The sequence below is a fragment of the Staurois parvus genome, unplaced genomic scaffold (assembly GCF_062004578.1).
Source record: "Staurois parvus isolate SC_StPar_1 unplaced genomic scaffold, SC_StPar_1.0 ptg000564l, whole genome shotgun sequence".
Taxonomy (NCBI): domain Eukaryota; kingdom Metazoa; phylum Chordata; class Amphibia; order Anura; family Ranidae; genus Staurois; species Staurois parvus.
The window spans coordinates 2,615,012-2,637,668 of record NW_028318360.1 but is presented as its reverse complement, the minus strand read 5'-3'; the positions used below and the strand labels follow the sequence as shown (position 1 = coordinate 2,637,668).

General features: G+C 41.9%; 1 protein-coding gene across 14 annotated transcripts in view; it reads right to left on the bottom strand.

Annotated features, from left to right (window-relative positions):
• The window catches only part of ADD1 (adducin 1), a 110,870-nt gene that overhangs the window by 60,228 nt on the left and 27,985 nt on the right, over positions 1–22,657 (bottom strand). For all 14 annotated transcript variants that reach the window (XM_089691538.1, XM_089691547.1, XM_089691546.1 and 11 more), the window contains exons 2-3: positions 5,807–6,020; positions 499–661 (exon numbers count right to left, since the gene is read on the bottom strand). In XM_089691538.1, the coding sequence (XP_089547664.1) occupies positions 499–661; positions 5,807–6,001 (358 nt within the window). In that variant the 5' untranslated portion in view covers positions 6,002–6,020. The remainder of the gene's footprint in view (positions 1–498; positions 662–5,806; positions 6,021–22,657) is intronic.

Here is a 22,657-nt window from a genome sequence, read left to right as displayed (position 1 = left end):
TGTTATATTGAGGGAGGAGGGGGGAGTTCTCCCCTTTTCGGTCACTCCATTTTCTTTTGTATGTAACTTTTTTTTAAGGTGTTGTAAAACTCAACAAAAATACATAAAAGGGGGGAGGAGCACTTACATGTTCGCTCCCAAGCTGGGCTGTGTGCATCTATTGACACACACACGACTCAGCCCCCCCCCCCCACTCACATGAATTGACAGCCGCAGGAGTGCTCTGCTCACTACATCTGTGATCAGAGAGAAAGGGGAGAGAGCCATAGCAGATGGGTGCAGCACTGGACAAATACTGCGTTCAGGTAATTCTAAAGGGGGGGTGGGGGATACAAATAAAGAGACATTTACCTTAATGGAGGGAATGCATCAAGATAAAAAAAAAAAAAAAAAGTCTAGTCTTTGGAACCACTTTAAGGATCACTTTTAATATTTATTTAATTTAGAACAGTCATCTAAAATGCAGCATGTTTTAGCTACAGCCGAGTTCACACTTACTCAGGTTTAACGCTGCCATCCCACCCTGTGGGGCCGATGGGTAGACACTTGGTACACTTGTGGTCATAAAATCTGCTATTTGCTGTAATGCCAATAACCCAGTAGGATTTTTTCCTTTCTTGAGTTGGTCCTGGATCATGGTTTCCAGTTCTTCACAAAAGGCCTAAGGATGAAAAATACAAGAACAAAATTAAGGTGGTCAAAAAATGGCAGCAGGATTATCCTTACCCTATGTCAACCACTGCATATTATATAAAGGGAATACTTGTAATCAAGGAGGTTAAAGCTGAACTACAGGTAAACAGCTATAATGCTAAAGGAAAAAAAAAAAAGAAAACCAAGTAGTACACTTACCTGCTGAATTTGTGATTCTATTCAGGCAGACTTGTGTGCCAGAGTACCTGACATTTTACTTTACAATTAACTGCTGGCTTCAACAATAAAATGAATAGTAAATCTGTGACCAGAAGGCTTTCCCTGAGGAGACTGTGTGGCATCCAGGGAAGATCTTTGGATCATAGAAGGGTAAGTGGAGGACTTGCTGGGGGAGGGGAGCCTGCATTTCATAGATACTTGTCTGAAAGTCCCTTTATCCTTTAAAGTATCAGCCCTTTCAATGAAGATCTCTTAGCTTTTAGTGGATACAAATTATCAAATGATTTGTCAAGTCTCTCAGACGCTCTACTAAAAGTATCATTGGACTCGGACATTTACATTTGCCATGGACGTTGTGAGCAGTTCTGTTCTTCATTTGCATTTTTATGTCATATTAAATGTAGGAGTAGTTGCAAATAAAAGGTCAGCAGCAACAGACCTTGAATCTGGCAGGGAGATCTTATAGTTTCCAAGACATTCAAGGAGCCAGACTTAGCCTTGCCAGCTCAGCTTGTATAGATATCAAATTTGTGAGGGCCAAATATTTAAGAAATAGATTGAGTCGAATTACATTAAATCACTTTCAGCTATAGGAATATCTATAAAAGACACCATTTCACCTAAACATTACTTCAGGAGTTTACAATTCTCTGAAACTTGTGTCTACAGGGAATCTGCAAAACCAGATGAAAGGGGTCAATTAGCTTCCAGTACAAATGTCTGCCCTGTATCCAAATTTTGGTTAAAAGACAAACAGATACAGAGTTACAAAAGGCACCTAAATGTAGTAACACTGGTGAGCAACACAAACAAGATTTAAAGATCAAAGTCTATCAACATTCAAACTATTCCAAGTGTAATGTGTTCCTGCCTAAACCGAAGAGTCTGATCCTTTTGACACTTGTAAATTTTTTTTAAAGCAAAAAAACATAGGAGGGCTCCTTCACATGATGTGTGATAATAATAACACATGCAGCGCTACAAATGGTTAATATAAATTAACGTATGAGATATCCAGTCTGCAGCTGGACTTCTGAGGGGAGATATCTATCGGCTCATTCATTGCTCAGGAATAGGCCCAGCAAGGAAAAGAAGCACACGGTCAGAGGAAGAAGAGGAGGAAAGAGGGTACATAGACAACAAAAAAAGAAAGACTTAAACTCTAGAGGTGGATATCTCATATGAGTGCCCTGGGTGAGGAACCTGGATCAGTCTTATTAAGTGTCTCTGAATGTCTGGAATCCCCCTGCTGGCCAAGGAAAGGTGTATCCCCATCAGAGTGACAGCTTGCCAGATGATCCACACAGGTTCAGCTTTCTAGGACCAGGAGTGGTCTGACAACTCAAATGCGCATATTATGCGCTTTCTGGTGAGTGCATAATATTAGACACCTTTCAGCACGGAGTCAACCGTTTACTGGGACTATTGGATCATGTTATGAGGACACTTTTCAATCACCATTAAGCACTAGTAGCCCATCACTTATTACCCTATATGTTAATTTATATTAACCATTTGTAGCACTGCATGTGTTATTATTATTTTAGTGTGAAGGTTTGGGGTTTGTGCCTTTCATGCTAGCTGCTTGTTATCCATCTCCAAGCGCTCGTTAATTATTCTTTTCACATGATGTGTGATGACTGGCATTTTTCTGGACTAGCTACACATCAGTCACTGCAAGAGCACATAAACTGTTTTCTCTGTGCCCCGTTCATAACACAATGCTTGTATGATGTGTTCTTCTGAGTGTAGTGGAAGGCACCAGATGTTCCTGCACTGCAGCACAAAAGGCAGCACTGTTGTGTGGAAACTTGAATGAAGTATGACCTCAAAATAGGTAAAAATGATAAGTGCACCTTTTTTTGGGTGGAACATGTAACAGTCTATATTTAAAAAACAAAAAACCATGGTTGTGCGGGGCTCCACCTGCCCACCGCATCATTCATTCGCAGAGTTCTGTGAATGGGAATCTACAAGTCCTGACAGCCTTTGCAGCTGTCAGTTTGAGTTCTCAATGATCACTGACAAGTCTGTAGGAGTCCTACATGGCAATGCTTTACAGGCTACAAGTAAAATAATGTGCATTTTTTTTTTTTTTGGATAAGTTCGTCTTTTAAAAAAAAATAAGGAAACTGTGCTGTCCACTGCTTGACCTCAGACCAATAGGACTTAGCCTCTGCCTCTGAAGAAGTCTGTGCGCACGAAACGCGTCAGCAAGAGCCTAGGACGTCGTGACGCCCGGCGGCCATCTTAGATCCTGGATGGTCAGTCGTTTTCACATATCTGACGCTGCTTTACTGTTACTGATGTTTTATGGAATCTTTTTTTACTGAATACATTTTTAACAGTAATTACTACACTATGGGCACTCTCCTTGGTCTCCCTTGAGGAGTTTTATTATCCATAGAGCTCTGCTGCGATCCAGTCTCCTGTCCACCAGACCCAGAGGAGGGAAGCACCTGTAAACAGGCATCTTTACCCACCTATCCCTTAAAAGGGACCTCTGGCCAGCTGGATCTACCTACATCCATTGAGGGCTCATACCCATATCACCCTGAAGGAGAACCTACCCCGAGTTCCAGTCCGGACCTTTATCGGTGAAGTGGATCTGTGTTGATTGACATACTGCGTAATTAGATTACGCTTCTGGTGAGTGCGCAATTTTTACTTTACCATTGGGAGCACCACCACTGGATTGAAAGCTGTAGATCACGATATATTCATCTAGAGCAGCAATGGGCAAACTACGGCCCGCGTGCCGTATAAGGCCCGGCGGACCTTTTAATCCAGCCCGCGGAGCTAGGCTCCCGCTAGGCTCCTCTCACAGTCCGCCCTGAAGACCGGTGTAGCATGAAAATCTGTCTCCTATGAGGATCTGTCCCCCTTGACGTATCTGCGCATGTGCCGGAGATCGCCGATCGGCTGCTAATGCCTGAAACTGGCACATGCGCAGATACGTCGAGGGGGACAGATCCTCATAGGAGACAGATTTTCATGCTACACCGGAACGGCGAGAGGAACGCGCGGAGCAAAGGTAAGTGAATTGACACAGGGGGGACTTGGGGACTTAATATAGGGAATGAATTACTATGGGGGATGAATTACTATAGGGGGGATGAATTACTATATGGGGGATGAATTACTATATGGGGGATGAATTACTATGCTTACTATGGGGTGAATATTACTATACCTACTATAGATAACACATACACACATCATTCATCTACTCTTGGTCCGGCCCCCGGGTCCAATATATGAACCCATTGTGGCCCTCAAGTCAAAACGTTTGCCCACCCCTGATCTAGAGACTGTCATTAATTGATGTTATCATTGAGGACATTATATATTTATTATAATTTACTGACTAGCACTACCCATATATTTTTTTACGTTTATCACACCAATAGCTGCCTGCACAGTAAGACACAATGTTTCACCATGCAGGCTAGTGCAAATGAGCTCTGAAAAATGTACGAGACATGCATTAAATATATACACTTAAAGCGTTGCTTTATTTTCACTCTCTACAAGTTTTGTTGTGCGAGTCTATAAACAAACTGGGGCCTTTTCACACAAGCAGTCAGTCCGGATCCCTGAGTTTTTCAAACTGATGACTGAACTACTAGTATTTCCATGGGTGGGTCAACATAAACATATGTACATCCGTTTACAACCAAGTCCGTACACAACACTCAGAGAAGGTCTATGTCCTTTTCCATTTTTGCAGACATAAAATAGATGTCTATTTACGTCCCTTCCACTTGCATCTGTTTTATGCAAGAAACACTTCTTGTTTGTTTTTTTTCCAACAAAGTAGTCATAGGTGACACAAGTATATAAAGTGTGAAAAATGGATGTATACTGATGTAAATTGAACTGAACCTGAATGTATAAACTGATGTAAAAGGATTCAGTCTGTATGCTTTTTTTTTTTCCTGTTTCTTTTTTAGTTTTCGTGATGGAACTCGTAACACTGATGTGAAAGACCTTTAACTTCATAATAAAAGCTGTGTGAAAGTGTACCTAGAAGAACTGATGCGGTTTTGAATGCAAAGGGTGTTCACACCAAATATTGATTTGATGTGGATTTCTCTTCTGTTCATTTACTTTCAATTTTGTTAAAATGATAAAAAACTGTTCACACTTCTATTTCTGAAAGCATTCTTCATTTACAGCATGTTTTCACAACTGACTATAACGTTTCCACACTACTGTATAGATCTCCAAAGAAAAAAAACTGAGAAAGTTTACTTTATAAAAACAAGCATATTTTTGTCCTCCCTCAATATAAAATAAGACCAATTAAAATACCATAGACAAACATTATATTGGTTAATACTCTATTTCAAACTGCAAGCATAAATTTCTAATCGCCACAAAACAGATTAGCATGTACCCTGAGGACTAAATAACTGGACTGGCCCAAGGTGCTACTAAATACCCGATTTAATGAGCAGAACTTATGATTGAAAAAAGAAACTAGTGCCACGGCCATCACTGCTACCTGCAGGAGGTAAACTCACATCCATATTAATTAAAATGCTTCAGATTCCAGATTTATTTTTAATCCACAATTAGCAGGACTTTGCAGCCAACCGGTTTGAAAGAACACAGCACCCAACAGCGAGACTAAAAGGATATACTGAAATAAACTAGAAAAATAAAATAAATAAATAAAAAAAAAAAAAAAACAGTCAAGGTGAACATTAAAGCCCAAGTGCCACAAAAATCAAAACCAGAAAAATCAGCACAAGGGGCATAAAAGTAGGTGTCCCTTTTGTCGATTAGTGAAAGCGACAGCGTAATGACAGCAAGTTATGTTCCTGGTTCTGATTTTTGTTCTGTGATTGTGGCTGCACTTGGGCTTCAAATGTTTTGTCAGTTCTTTTCATTGCAGCATTGTGCTTTTTTTTTGTCCCTGCCAACTCACCGGGCTTTGAAGTATCATAGAAACTCTCTTTTTCTGTTCCATCATGTTGAAGTCCTGTCGAAGGTCAGGTGCCATGTTTCTTTCTCTAAGGTACTCCGGGTTATTCTCATCCACTCGGTCAAAATACTTTTCCTTGTGGGGAGCATTCGTAGGGGGTGGTGAGGTCACCACCCCTGCACTGGAATCACCATTCATAGCTCAATATTAACCAGTCCTAAACACAAGAAATAAAAAAAAACACTGATTAGAATATGTCAAATTCAACAAGGTTTAATAAAACCAAAGCTAAAATATCTGTTATATACTAACTCAACACTAAATAAAAATGTGTCATTGTAAAGAATTTCCAGGAGTATTTTGCTTCTTCAGAAGACACTACTGCATAATAAACAGTCGCTCTCTGGTTTTCACGGTACAAAAATGTACTATTGCAGACTGGACCTGTATCACCACCCACTGGAGAAAATTGTACTGATATACAAGCTGAAAATATATGCTTTATGGGACCATACTTGAGCTCCAGTTATCTGCTAGGTGGCTACAGAAGGTGGAAAACCCAATAATCTATTCTGCACCAGGGCCTTAAAGTGATACTAAAACCAAAAAATGTTTTTATTTTACCCTAATGCTTTGATTGTATTAAGATAAAACATGTTTTATATTTCCCTGTCCTCCCCATTCCCTGCATGAAGGGGAAGAGAGGGGAGAATAGATCAAGTGCTGTGCATGGCTGCATCTTTTCTCCCCTCTCTTCCTCTGTACACAGCACTTCAGCCAAAGGCTCCTGCTGCTGTCAATCAAATGCAGTGAGGAGGAAGTGTGTGTTTGGAGTGCGGCACTAAAGGGAAACACAGCTCGGGAGCGAACTGACACCGTGTGCCTCCATAGCAAACCGCTTGCTATGGGGACACACTAAGAAGAGGAAGAGCCAAAATCACTGGTGGGCGAGAAGAGGAGGATCGGGGCTGCTCTGTGCAGTACCATATTTCCATTTTTCCTCTAATACCTCTTAATACCAGATATATGAAAAGAGGATCTCAGCAGACACAGCACACACCCATTGCAAATGTAATTTTAAAACTTTAAAACCTTTTTGGCAGCTATACACAACATGTAAATACTGACAATTGGTGCCCTGTCAACTGCATGACTGCATGCAATAAACAAAAAATGGTCTGCCAGCTCCTAGGCGTGCAGAACAGGATATAATAGTGCCTTATGGTCAAGAAGAACCCAAATAACTAACACACTCTTAGATGATCTTCAAACTACATTTTTACTAGGGTGGGGTGATGTTGGGCTGGGAATGACAGAAAATGAAGCACATGACCCCTTAGGGCTCCTGTTCACTGCAGCTGATAAACGGACGTTCAGGAGCTGTTCAGCTTTTTTTTTCAGAAGCCCCTGAACTCTCCCGAATGTTTTTCTATGTCTCCATGTACACATCGTCGTTTGCAGGCAGTTGAGTTTACAATTGTTTTTTTTAATGCACCAAACTTGCGTTCAGGAGTAGATTTTACCGGCGTTCCAAACGCGGTTAACTGCGTTTATAAGCTTTTTGTTTTTTTTTTTGTTTTTTGTTTTTTAACTGTTCCATGTCCAGATGCTGTCCAGAGCCTTTTTTTCATCATCAGAAATGCATGCAATTTCCAGGTACTCAAATGGACCCGGTACACCAGCGCAGTCAGTTCCAGGTTTTGCGTGAAGGCAAAAAAATGGTAGAACGTGCTGCATTATGTTCATGATGGGATCCATAGTGACTACAACCAGAAAAGACAGGTCATCTCAACACATACTGCTCTCTCTGCTTCTGCTCTATTTCTCTCAAAATGTCTGAAATAGTTAATTTTTTACTAATTTTCAGTGCATTCTGGGCATTTGGGAAGGTCTTTTGAGGTTATCTTTTAAAAAACGCTTCTAAACGCAAACGCTCATAAACGCGGTATGCAAACGTGGCTAAACTGATGTTTTTTAACCTACGTTTTCCCGCAGTTCCATTGTTCAGAAGAGTTGGCAAACTGTTGGCGCTATATAAATCCTGAATAATAATAATAATAATAATAATTGTTTACATACAGACCTCTCCCCTGTCAGTGTTCCTCAGTGATCGCCAGGTGCTGATGGGGAATCTCAGGCCGGGACCCGGTGATTGACAGATGTAGCTGCACACGCCCCCTACCCGGAAATACCAAATCACGTATACACACACACGATTTTGCGCAGCCCTGCCACCCTGTAGCAGTAGTTCTGCTATAGGGTGGTCAGAGTTTTGTTTTTTTTCTTTAAAATAACAAATTTGTCATACTTACCTGCTCTGTGCAATGGCTTTGCACAGAGCAGCCCCAATCTTCTTCTCGTGTCCCTTGCCGATGCTTCTGGCCCCTATCTCCTGCTGAGTACCTCCAGGGCAAGCTGCTTGCACTAGGGGCCCTTGTGCATGCTTGAACCTGAGCCCCCTCTGTGTGTCTATGGAACACACAGTGTGGCTCAGCCCCACCTCCCACTCCTCCCTTACTGGATATGATCGACAGCAGCAGCAACCTTACCATTTCTCAGCCAAGAGAGAGAGACCCGAGAGAACATCAGCTCTCGAACACAGTGCTAGATCAGGATCGGCCTCAGGTAAGTATTAGCGGGGCTGAAGGGGGAGCTGCACACAGATTTTTTACCTTCATGCATACAATGCACGAAGGTAAAAAAAAAAAAAAAAAACCTTCAGCCTTTACAGCCACTATAAAGGAAGATGGACTGAGCTGCATCGAAATGCTGACATTAAATGCTGTGGCTTCAATTTATCTATACTGCACAACCTTCAAGTGCCGCTATACTGGTTCCTGATACAGATATAAGATGTGCGAGCCAAAAAAAAAACAAAAAACCTACAGGACATTCCAACCGCAGAATATTCTGTTCCAAACTGTGGGTGTCATATTGTGGCATGCATCTGGCTTTGATTCTAAAGAAAACTTTGGCAAGTACGAAGACTTTCAGGACTGAGGAGAATGTGGGAACACTTTGAAGATTCATCTGAAATTTTATGGCAGCATGTGTATTGCCAGAAGCCAAGACACTACACACAACAGTACATACAGCAGGTGTTTATCAATAGATAAGACAACCTACATGTTTTATTGTAGGATGTAAACATATAAATGGTTAAAAAAACCACTTTAACCGCTGCCCGCCCCCAAGTGCTGCAGCAGAGCGGCAGCTACATGCAAAGCGACGTACCCCCCCTCTCGACTGCGTGTATCCAGTTGACACAGCGGAATGAAGATCCCGGTGATCATATGATCGCTATGTGATCGTATGATCACAATGTAAGCAAAGCTGTTATGAATCAATCTCATTCATAACAGCTCTGCTTCTTTTCCTAGTGAGCTGTGATTGGTCCACAGCTGTCACATGATACATTGGGTCAATCACAGCCCCCTGTACCAAGTGACCAGCTCCAGCCAATCACTATCCTGCGCTTTCAAAACTTGACTTCATGAATGAGTTAGGTTCTGACAGCAAGCTTTGCATTGCAGGAGAAATGATCTTTATTAGCAAAAAAAAGAAAAAACAAAATTACTGATCACCCCCCCCTACTGCGTGACGTAAAAAATGTCAATAACCGCCATTTTATTCTCTAGGGCCTCTGCTTTAAAAAAATATATATAATGTTTGGGGGTTCAAAGTAATTTTCTAGCAAAAAAACTGCTTTTTCATGTGAACAAAAAGTGTAAGAAAAGGCGTGGTCTTCAAGAGCGGGCGATGTGTGGCACCAGCTTCTAATGTTAGCCCTGAAATGCCAGGATAGTGGAAGCAACACCTCCAAAAGACCCCTTTTTGGAAAATAGACAGCCTGGAGGTCATTGGATTTTGGGGGCTTGTATGTAGCTAGGCTGCCAAAAAGTCTCTCACATGTGGTATCCCCATACTCAGAAGTAGGAGAATGTGTTTTGGGGTGTTATTCCACATATACCCATTGCATGCATGAGCAATATATCATTAAATTGACAACGAACTGTAAAAAAAAAATAAACAAAATTGTCATTCAAAAAATTTGTGGCTAAAAATAAAATGTTCCATGGACTCAGCATGCCTCTCTGCAAAAACCTTGGGATGTCTACTTTCCAAAAAAAGGGATCATGGGGGGGGAAGGGGGGTGGACTACCCTGGCATTTTAGCACCTCAAGAAATGTGATAGGCAGTCAGAAAGTAAAAGCTACGTAAATTCCAATATATATTTTATATACATACACAGCATAGTTTGTAGATGCTATAACTTTCACACAAACCAATTAATATACATGTATTGAGATTTTTGTTTTGTCAAAGACATAAATTTAGGCTAAAATGTATACTGCTACATGACTGAGTTTATTGGATATTTTTTATAAGCAAAAGTGAAAAATATCGTTTTTTTTTTCAAAATTTGCTGTCATTTTTTGTTTATAGCGCAAAAATTAAAAACCGCAGAGGTGATCAAATACCACCAAAAGAAAGCTCTATTTGTGAGAAAAAAGGACATATATTTCATTTGGGTATAGCATTGCATGACCGTGCAATTAATAGCGCAGTGCCGAACAGCAAAAAAATGGCCTGGTCAGGAAGGGGGGTAAATCCTCAAGCGGGCAAGTGGTTAAAGTGGTTGTAAACCTCAGATATGAAATATGAACAAAGCATATTCCTCTATAGTATGTACTTGTCTCAATTTAGAGTACTAAGTGTCATTTCTGTCTGCTGCTCTGTTCCTCTGCCTATAAGCATGAGTCACTTCTGACAAGTTTTCTGACACCAAGAGAAAAATGGTGATGGAGAGGGACTTTCAGTAGATTGACAGCCTGAGCTCTGTACCTGTGTGGAGGGGGAGAGAGGTGTTCCTTCCCTCCAAACAGCTCTCAGAGCTCAGAGATCCTGTGCAAATTCTGCACTTTGAATGGATGTCAGGGAAAGATGGATGTAGATGAACAGGTACAACTTATTTAGGAGGCTTTGTTTCAACTATGTGTATCACCTGAGGCCAGTTAATTCACTGGGTATATGTAAGGGTTTACAACCACTTTAAGATTCAGTTACAACAGTTATTTATTGTTCTAAACAGGTTTGTCCCATATGGATTATTCTATTTGTATTTATTTTCATGGCATTATTTACACTCTACTGCAGTAAGACAGACACATACAATAGGGGGGTCTACTCATAACCAATTTTCATGCAAAATTTACAAAGCTTTCATCTGAGATTCCCACGGTTTTTAATTAGAGTCAATCGGGAAAATGTTTGAAACCCATGTGAATCTTGTGTGAAAAGATTTATACACAATTGCAAAAAATCTCTGCGCCCGAGATGTGTTCCCCAAACTACCTTATTAAATACAAGTGATTGCTGCAGTTTAAAAAATGTGCTGATATGTCACAATGAATTCATAGAAAAATAACTGCGCATATCACCTGAAAACCCAATTGTATCACATGTGCTATCTTATACGTCCCAAAAATAAACATATCAATTAGTAAAGTGCCCTACAGACAAATATAATCCTTAGTCCCATGTCATAAATCATAAAGTCCCAATAAAGTGCCAAAAATTGCTTCAGGAAATAAAAGTAGTCTTCACTTGATCATGCTCTTGTGCTCCACATGGACTTTATATGCTTAGGAGGGTGGGAAGTTGGCTGAACTGAGCTGAAAGTGGGAACAGTTACCTGTCAAAATCAGGTTGCCCCCCCCCCCCCCCCAAAAAAAAGGTGCCAAATGTGGCAGCAGACGAGGCAGATATGCGGAGCTTCAACTTTTGATGGAGCATTTTTCTTTTCTGCAACCTCAGGGTGTAGGAAAGAAAAAATGCTCAATTTCCCCATCAACACAGTTCCTTCCATGAAGCCACTGAGTTCCCGTGGTGGGTGGGGGTTGTGATGTCCCTGCCGGGAGAATACAGTTACTGATAGCAACATAATTGCATAAAAAATCCAACAAAAGCTGATCAATTGATTAACTTGGGTACATTCAGCCCAGGGGCGGACTGACAACTCATGGGGCCCCTGGGCAATAGGGGACCATGGGGCCGCTGGGCAATAGGGGACCATGGGGCCGCTGGGTCCTTGCCCACACTCAAAAAAGCCTAAAAAAAAAAAAAAAAAAAAAAAAAAAAAAAAGTACCAGGGGCATTTCATGGGGCCCACTACTGACCCTGGGCCCTCGGGCAGTGCCCGAGTGCTCGAATGGTCAGTCAGCCCCTGATTCAGCCTGCCCATACAAGGTTCAAATCTTGACCAGTCCCGGCTGAACCGGCAGAGGTATGGACCATCTATGGCCAGCTTAAATCAATTGGCTCCTTGACCTTTTTTTTCTGATACAGGGAACGCTATGAGGTCCCACCTTATGTCATATCTGACTCTGAATTTCCTGTAAGCTCTGGCAGCCATCTTGTAGGACAACAAAGCCAATAGCTGTGAGGGCACTCTAACATAATTATGTTTTTATTGACATACTGCTTTCAGAAAAAGGAACAAAAGCTGAAAACCTTTAGCCTTGTGTGCACCCCTTTGATTAAAACATTGCGCACACTTCACATATGGCAGAAGAATGCAAGATCTGTCAGCATTAAACAGAATAATAGGCAAAAGGCTGATAAGAATGATGAACTTGTAAAAATTGACAAAACTACTATGAGAAAAATTCCAACAAGGCAGATTCGGCAGTACTCCTGTAAATTGAATTTTTCTTTATATCCTGGCTAGGTGGGGTGCTTTATAAAAAGACATTGCAGGAAGATTTAAGAAAATGTTATTGCAGACCTCCACGCCTACAAAGTATGATTGCAACTAAATGGCCACAATTATCAAGAAAAATAATTTTGCACTCTCAACTCCAATGCAATCTCACTTCAGAGAGTTAAGAGAAGGGTGGTCACTTATTCCTCTGACAACAATCTGTAGGGACAGTCTGTGTGTGTGTGTGTTTTTGACAACACACACACACACTGATGGTGACACCTAATGTAAGGGGGCACACTGATGGGCACACCCTGTTCAGACCTCAGCCAGAAGAAAGTGTTAATGACCCGATGTGGTCGATGAAGCCACCAACAGCTCAAATTCTGGCCAATTCACAGGAATGATTTGAAATTCGGGCCATGTATGGCAAGCATAGGACAGTGTATGGTTTTTAACTAGACTTTGCACAGGCAGGAAGGCATTAGGCATCTGCAGTACCTGTGATAAGATATTAAATCGAATATATGATCACATCTCACTAGTTTTTCAGCGCATCACAGACACACACTATAGACATCCCTTAAAAGTATAAATAATGTTCCTTTCATAAAGAGAGATAAAGCATTGTGAATTTATGCTTATAAGAAAGAAAAAAAAAAAAAAAAAAAGGATGGGGGGGGGGGGGGGGGTGGACGACTATGAACACAGGGCAATTTTACTTAATAAAAACAGGAATTTTATTAAATATAAATTGAAGCAATTACAGGGATCTCTCACCTGGAAAACACTTTAGCGACATTTCATAAAACGTTCAAGTACACTACTGTGTGACAAAGGATGATGAAAAACTGCAGCCCCATCACTGAGATGAACCATGAAGAGAAATTTCGGCATCAAAGTCAATAATTCAAGAATCTGTGTACACTAAGGCTGTCTCAACTAAATGAGTGTCCTAAGCGCTCAGTTTAATGATATCCACCAAAGCCTGTGACCTTAGAAAGTTTAGCCTATGCAATGGGTAACCAACACCAGTGGCCAACTCTAGTGTTCACTAAAGGCTTTAGAAAAGGTAACATTGTTATGGAAGATGGCCTCAGCACTGCAGTTCGTATTTTCTAGTTTGTCAATACGAAGGATATTTTACCCACTTGCAGACCCGCTAAAAGGTATACATTGCTGCTTTGAAGTGGTTTACCGCTGCTATGGCTAATAATAATAATAATAATAACCCCGCTGTTAAAAATTTTCAGCTGGTGATAAGAATGGGTGATTAGCCGTTGGATTGCTTTTAGAAGCAGCAGCAGGGCGGCTCATTCTGCCCCCACACCGCTTAACAGTGTTTCTTGGGCTTACCTGTCTGACCAGCAAGCCCGGGGTCCGATCCGGCAGTTAGCTTGGATTGCCATAGAGGTGAAGAGAGACCAGACAGTCTCGGATCATCTCTATGATCTAAGAACCAGGAAGCCACATCGTTAAGAGCAGATGTAAACACTGCCTTGCTTTTGGGAAGGCATCAGATCAGTTTTTGTTTTTCTATCTGATGCTTTCAAGGGTAGAGGAGAGATCTGAGGTTCTCATAGACCTCAGATTTCTCCATAAAAGGAGGACCTGTCATGCTTTATTGCTATCACCAGGGATGTTTTTTAAAAACCATTTTTGTTGCTCTCTCAAAAAATGTAAAAAAAGACAGAGTTAAAATTAACTAAAATAAATTATTTTTAAAGTGCCCCCGTGGGGAACACATAAGTGGGTTGCACATATTGCATATGTAAACAGTGTTTGCACCACACATATGAGGTATTGCCGCAAACGTTATTAGTGAGAGCAATAATTCTAGCTCTAGACCTCCTCTGTAACTTAAAAATGGCTACCAGTAAAAGTTTTTAAAATGTTGCCTAGGAAGATTATTTTAAAGTACTGTAGTTCGGCACCATTCCACAAACGTGTGGTTTTAAAGCGTGACTTTTTAGGTAACCATTTACTCGGCATTAATAGATCTCTTATATTCTACCACAATTGGGTTATATATTTGTTTTCTCTCATTAAAATTAATTAAAGTGTATTTTTCCCCAAAAAAATTGCATTTAAAAAACCAGGCACAAAAATATATTTGGGGGTTCTAGGTAGTTTTGTTTACCAATAAAAATTAGCTTTTTTTTGCTAGAAAAAGTGTCAAAATAGGTCTTAAAGAGTGGTTACTTAAAGCTCATCTATAGCTAAACAAACTCTCCATTTCGTTATTTTTCTTTCCTGATTCCTTCTGTGTGCTGGCATAGTTGGGTTTTGACATTTAGTTGGAGTGGATCAGGTAAAATCTCATGCCCAAGATTCCTTGCAGCAGGCCGAGTATATTTGGAAGGAACAATACTGATCCTCATTGCTCTACCGAAACCAAACATTGGTCAATAGTGCAGTATCTGACCGTAGTGCATAAGAGCAGTCAGACATCAGGCCACTCTTGCAGGATTATAGGCATCCTCTATCCTGTAAACATCTCAAAAACTATCTTGGCTTAGAAAGGTTAAGACATTCTTTAACAAAATCTACCTTAGGCGTTTCTCGTCTCCCAGCCATAGCTGGGACAACCATTGGAAGAAGTAGAGTTTGACTGCTGTAAAAACAAAGAATGTTCCCCGTATTGTACTAAAGAGGGACATTTTTATGTCAAACATGTACGGTATGTAGATTTTCTTAAATTTAAAGTATACTGGGGAATGTGTACAACAGAAAGCAGGACCACCAGCATATTAAATCCCAACTTCTCTTATCTACACGTCACACAGAATATTTCACATTCCATTATGCATCATGATAAAATGGTTTTCCTGAAATATATTCCGGAATTGTAATTACTAACACTTTGCACTCCTCCAATTGTCCACGTCTAAACAGGTGGGAATGATTAGGAAAAAGTGGAAACAGATGTTGAGAATCTTACAATTAAATTCTAAAGTCCCATATAAAATGTAGTCTTATGCTGGTTCACTGAAAGTTCATTGACGTTTTTTGAAAGACTGGCTTTTGCTCTCCAATTCAGGAAACAGGCAGAAAAGATTAAAACCTGAGGATGAGTAAGATAACAGATCTTTATGTCCGTCAGCTTCACAGGTCTTTATCTGTGTGCTATTCCTCAGCTCAAAATGCCAGAACAGTAGTTGCTATCAGCCTTTCCCAGGCTTGCACTGTCCTCATGGATGAAGCCAAGGAGAAGAAACTTGACCAACATTTCTAATGCCTTCAGCCTTTTTGTCTTTTACTAGCAGAGAACTACTTTATATAAAAGAAAATTACCTTAAAAGCTCCATTACCACCTTGCATGCACAATATGACCACTAGAGATATACTATATTGCCAAACGTATTGGGACACCCCTCCAAATCATGTGATTCAGGTGTTCCAATCACCTCCATGGCCATAGATGTATAAAATCAAGCACCTAGGCATGCAGACTGCTTCTACAAACATTTGTGAAAGAATGGGTCGCTCTCAGGAGCTCAGTGAATTCAAGCATGGTACCATGATAGGTTGCCTCCTGTGCAATAAGTCCATCCGTGACATTTCCTGGCTACTAAATATTCCACAGTCAACTGTTAGTGGTATTATAACAAAGTGGAAGCAACTGGGAACAACAGCAACTCAGCCATGAAGTGGTAGGCCACGTAAAATGACAGAGCGGGGTCAGCACATGCTGAAGCACATAGTGCACAGAAGTCGCCAACTGTCTCCAGTCAATAGCCAAACGTTCCACACATTTTTCTTAGCATCGGATATAAATTTTGCAAGTAATTTTACTCCACTGATGTGTGCAGATAGATAAGGCTGCACTGATGATCAGTGTAAATGTCCCCTGTCAGTTACTGGCTCTCCCTTCACAGTATGACAGCATATGAGGAAAGGAATGCCGATAACCAGCAAGTTTGTGTTCAATCACAGCAGATCACAATGCAAACAAACTGATCACATAGTACAGGGCCGCTGTAATTGACCCTTTACCATGATCTGTGGTCACAGGGCATGCGGGGGGGGGGGGTTGTTGTGGTTCTGAGAGGATGTCTATAGACGCTTTCCCAGAACTAGCCGACGGTTTGCTATAGCACAGTCAGCAATATGGTTAATAGGTGCATTGTGGGGCTTATTTTTTTCTTGCAATGTTTCAATATAAATAAAATAGCTATAAAACCATATGATTTATATTCTTGAGCTACACTGCTGCTTAACATTGACATTCTTTGGTGTACCTAATCTTCCCGTGTCCTTACTGGCTTTCAGAGCACACATAATCTGAGCATGTAATCCAGGCCTGACGTCACACAAACCATCATTTTCTCAAGTTATTCAGGCATTATCCAGAGTGGCTCAGTTTTACTATTTATGCCTCTTATCACGCAGTTACGTTCATGTACTTATCAATCTTGGTATTGGAGAATGAAAGAACACTTTCACTTTGATGCAAATGCTCCATGCTCCTATCTAGCCCTTGGGCACACCAAGGGCCCATTCCAGCTCTAACTGGAATTGTCAGATGTAAGGAGCGGGGTTATTTTGGATGCTACTCATGCAATATGAGATCTATTTTCCACAAAGCATTATTTACAAGGCTCCAATGCATATCTCCTTGGAATACTTGTACATTATGGCGAGAACAGTTCGAGACTAGATGTAACATTTAAACCCAAACAATGTATCTATCACAGCCAAAGAAAACTAAGGAAGGTTTAACAAGCATTTCTACCCAAATCCAGCACTGCATGTATCCTGTATTAAAGCCCCACTTCAGGTAGGGGAAAAGAGGGAAAAAAAAAGCCTCTTGCGGTGGGGCCCCCCACATTATAAGGGTTCAATGATTGTTAATGCCAGGTGTAGAGGGATAAATTGGAATATTTGTACTGTTCCTTGCTCTTAAAGGCTTCCTCCATGCTGTGCAAATTCATCTCCGGAAGCCTCTTTAAAGACACACTGGCTTGTGGTCACAAATACAATACAGGTCCACAACCAAGACTGTCGGGGGGGGGGGGGGGGGAGAGGGGAGGAGAGAGAGAGAGAGAGAGAGAGAGAGAGAGAGAGAGAGAGAGAGAGAGAGAGAGAGAGAGAGAGAGAGAGAGAGAGAGAGAGAGAGAGAGAAACACACAAAAGTGAGGAAATCAGATACCACTTTCTTTCTTCCTCTCACACTGAGGCTAGGTTCACACTTATGGCTGTGGGTACAGAAAACACACTGCTCTCTACAAATGTGCAGGGTCAGCCATGCATTCTTAATGGCACCTCCCGAGCATCTAAAAACGCATTGTGTTTCTGGGTGCAGGAACTGCCGGGAAAAAGCATGGTGCAAAAGCAACGTATAGTTATATAATGGGCAACTGTGCCTGCACAAAGGCGGCTCCTGGAGCCACAATAGTGTGAGTCTACACTTAATAGGCATTTAGAGCTTAGTTAAACATTCTAATTAGCACAAGGGTCAGTACATGCATTAAATAGGAAAGATCCACTGTTCCACTAACTGCAGTTTGCTGAAATTTTCAGTTCTCAACCCCCACAACTCCAGATGATCACAGCTGTGGGGGAATGGGGGGGGGGTTAAAAACAGACTGCTGCACTTCACCAAAAGTGCCTAGTATGCCTGCCCTTTCTGCCACCATGTACCATTCATAAAAAGCTACACTGTGGCTTTCTGCAAGAAAAATGCTTAATAAATGGAGGAGATGACCCTTTCATCCATGTGCCCGTCATTCATTCACAGAGGAATTTTTCTTTCTACTTTGCCTCTGAATGCAGGCTGTGTGCATGAAGCCTTAACATTTGGGAGAGGGAGAGATATTTACACACATGCACCCCAGCATTTGTCAGATAATGCACAACTTTGCCCAGAAAATAGTTTCAATTACAAATATTTAGGCACTCTCATATTTATTTCTTTTGTTTGCATTGGTATGACACAAAAAGTGGAGAAACAGAAAGCAAAAATTCAATTCAAAACTCAAAAAAATGGACCAGATGTAATTACTGGCACCTTCTCAAAATTGTAAAAAATTGCATCAGTTAACAGGTGCTGACAATATAAAAATCACACCAGCAACCAGCTAAAATGGTGAAAAATTGACTCAACCTTTCTATTGTGTGTCTCTATGTGCCACATGGAGCATGGAGAAGAGAAAGAGCAGCAAAGAATTGTCTGAGGATTTGAAAACAAACATTGTGGAAAACCATGGACCAGTCTCAAATCCATCTCCAGAGATCTTAATGCTCCTGTGTCCACTGTGTGCAAACATTCCAGTAGAGAGGTGTAAGAAACTCATTGATGGTTACAGGAAGACTTTTCTTTCCCATTTTTGAGGTTTTGTGTGGAATGTGTCAGATTTGGCTTTTTGTTTTTTCACTTTTTTGTGTCATACCAATACAAAAAGAAACAAAAAACATGAGAATGCCTAAACATTTATAATTGCAACAATTTTTTGGACCAAGGGGTGCATTATGTGACAGAAATGCAGAGGTGACTGTATACATATATACACATCTACACTATCTGCCATTACAAATGTACACACTTCTGCTCTACACGCACACTGCTTCTCAATTTTATGTTACAAGCTTGGCTTAAAGAAAAAAATGAAAGAAATAATGTACACAGAAAATGACACTTCATGGCTCCATTACAAGCTAGGCGGAGAGGTACATAGCAATAAGTGCTGCTCTAGTTCTGACTGCACCTTCTGTATGGAGACAGCTGCAGCCGAGTTTCCAAGTCATTTCATCAATTCCTATTATGGGGCAGTAAATAAATGCTATGACACTCTGACACGTTCAGAATAAAAAGATGCTTTGGAGAATGCAATGAGCCCTGACACAGATTCCACACAGTGGAATCATTCAAAGCACATACTGGCACAAAGCTCACACTTCTAGCTGTAGTAGAACATGTGGGTTAAACATTTTGCAGCAGAAGTTTAGATTGACGATCTGAAAGGTTTCCAGTTGGCAAGTAACAAAAAGGGAGAGAAAGAGCGGGGTGGGGGATGTTGGGGGAAGGAGTGGATGAGAGACAGCAAGAGGGGGGGGAAGAGAAGAGAAGTATGGCGACTGGGGGGGGGGGGGGTGATTTGAGAGAAAGAAGAAAGAAGACGAGCAGCAGGGGGGAGGTTAGGGTGGGTTGAGTGGAGAAAGACAGCGAGTGGGGGGTCAGTTTGAGAGAGGGAAAGCGGGGCAGCGAGGAGAGACCGGGCGAGCGGGGCAGCGAGGAGAGACCGGGCGAGCGGGGCAGCGAGGAGAGACCGGGCGAGCGGGGCAGCGAGGAGAGACAGGGCGAGCGGGGCAGCGAGGAGAGACCGGGCGAGCGGGGCAGCGAGGAGAGACCGGGCGAGCGGGGCAGCGAGGAGAGACAGGGCGAACGGCGGAGCGAGAGGGCGAGCGGGGGAGCGAGAGGGCGAGCGAGAGGGCGAGCGGGGAGCGATACAAATGAGCGGTTAAAGCATGGTTTTACTGCCCCTCAGCCACCGACCGGAACAGTCCCAATACAGCTGGACGGGACTGTACAGATACTGCAGCCATGGCATTTTTTTAACTCTGGGTGCAGAGTTTGAAAGGTGATATCTGAAGGGTATGACAGATGTTGAGTTTACTGGGGCTGCGCCACAACGGCCTAAATCAGGTGAGAAGCATGAGAGTGCCTCCTCAGCGCCTGCCACAACACCCTCTGTAAAGCAATCCAAAATAAATCATCCTGGGTGCCTTGCTGAAAAGGCCAGTAATAGGTTGTGTTGGTTGCCATTTGTTTGTCACTCTTTACAGAGTACTGATGTGCACTACAAGTCTGAAAGAGCCCGTAGGGAGAATTCACTCCGATTATGTGCACTAACAAGTATTATGCAAGGTAATCTGTACAACAATCATTTTTTTAAATGGGCTGTCAACACACTACAAGTTTTAATAATTCACATCTATGCACTGGATTGTCAAAATGGATGGTCCTACAGCACATTTATGCAATGTAAAAACACCATAAAAGCTTGCCTGCTACATGGAAGTTTCAGTAAGTACAGGATCATACAAGCCATCGCAGACTGGGAGATCCAAGCCAAAAGTAGAGGCACCCAATGCAAGAGTGGTTAACAGTACAGCAGCTACGAAATTGGAGGCACCAACTTTGGACATTTCATTTTAGGGAGGTCTTGAGCTAAAATGACATATCACCACATCATTACTCTGACCCCCATCTCAAGCAGGTGATCCTATCCCTTTTAGAGTAGTTTCCACATTCATAATGCATCCTTCCTTGATTTCTATTCATCTGAAGGCTGGCTGCCATAGAAGCCAAATGTTCCAATGTGCAGCATAGCTTAACAAGCCGTTTCAGCTCCTAAGAAACTGAAGTCAACCTTCGCCTGACCCAAATTGCAAATTTCACTTCCTCTGTAGTAAATCACTGACCCAAACACAATCCTTGTGACTTGCAGTAAATTATTTTATGAATTCCGGTATTGTTTAAAAGAAAGAAAAAAACTGCAATAAATTAGAAATCTATTTAAAATGCAACCCTTTGTAAACTGGCAAGTGGCCAATACAATATAAATGAAATCCACATACAAACAGGATCTAAGGGCTCATGTACATTGCAGCAGTTGAGCGTTCTTTTTCAGCAGCCCCTGAACTCTCAGTAGTTTACAGGCATTTTCTTGAAAGCACAAAAATCACGCTCAGCAGTAGAGTTTACTGGCATTTCAAATGCCAACCGCTTGTAAACTCGTTTAGACGCGTTTTTTGGCTGGTCCATATCCAGGGCACAATTCACTAAGCGGTATCTTACCGCTTTCGAGTATGCCGTAGGATACCGCATTGCATTTTAAAAAAGAAACCCATTTTAATCCATCAAAAAAAGGCTACTAAAATATCGCATGAGTTATTATATCAAGTCATGCGTTATTTTAGTAGTGAAAAGCATGCATTAATGTTTCAGCTGTCAGCGGGATTCCCACTGACCGCTGAATGTAAAAGAAAGAGTGGCCGGCAATTAAATAAAAAAACTGCGTGGGGTCCCCCCCCCCCATCCACACCAAGCCCTCCGGGTCTGGTATGGATTTTGAGAGGAAGCCACATGCCAAAATGAAAAGAAATAAATGGCGTGGGGGTCCCCCCCAAAATCCATACCAGACCCTTATTCGAGCATGCGAGAAAGCGCCACCCCCTCCTGAACCATACCAGGCAACATGCCCTCAACATGGGGTTTTTTGTTCGTGAATTTACTATTTTTCAGTGCATTCTGGGCATTTGGGAGGGTCTCCTGTGTTTATCTTTTAACCCCTCGCCTACAGGGCACTTCTACCCCCTTCCTGCCCAGGCCAATTTCCAGCTTTCAGCGCTGTCGCACTTTGAATGACAATTGCGCGGTCAAACACTGTACCCATATGAAATTTTTATCTTTTTTTGTGACAGACAGAGCTTTCTTTTTGTGGTATTTAATCAGCTCTAGCTTTATTTTTTATTAAACAAACCAAAAACCACTGAAAATTTTGAAAAAAAAAAAGTTTTAGTTTTTGTTATAAAAGTGTAATTAAGTGATTTTTCTCCTTCACTGATGTGTGCTAATGAGGCTGCACTGATGGGCACTGATAGGTGGCACTGATGGACACTGAGGAGGAGGCACTGGTAGGTGGCACTGATGGGCATTGACAGGCATCACTGATACAAGGCACTGACTGGCACCGATAGGGGACACTGACTGGCAGCTCAGATGGGTACTGATATGTGGCATTGATGTGCACTGGTAGGCACTGATATGTGGCACTGATACAATGCAATGATGCAATGATGGACACTGACAGGTGGCACTGCTGGGGCTACACTGATCATCAGGGCATACTGATCATCAGTGCCCTGATGATCAGTGTACATGTTCCCTCTGCGGAAAGCAGATTACCGGCTCTCCTCTCGAGCTGACGGCTCGAGGGGAGAGAAATGCCAATAACCGGCATTTCCCTGTTTACATGTGATCAGCTGTGATTGGACACAGCTGATCACATGACCGAGCTGACATCAGTGATCCGCTGTGTCCGAGGGACACAGCGCACCGCCAATCACCGCGCTGCGCGCTCCCTGAGCCGCGCATGCGCAATGAGAATGGGAGGACATCATATGGCGTCCTCCCAGAACGAGAGAAC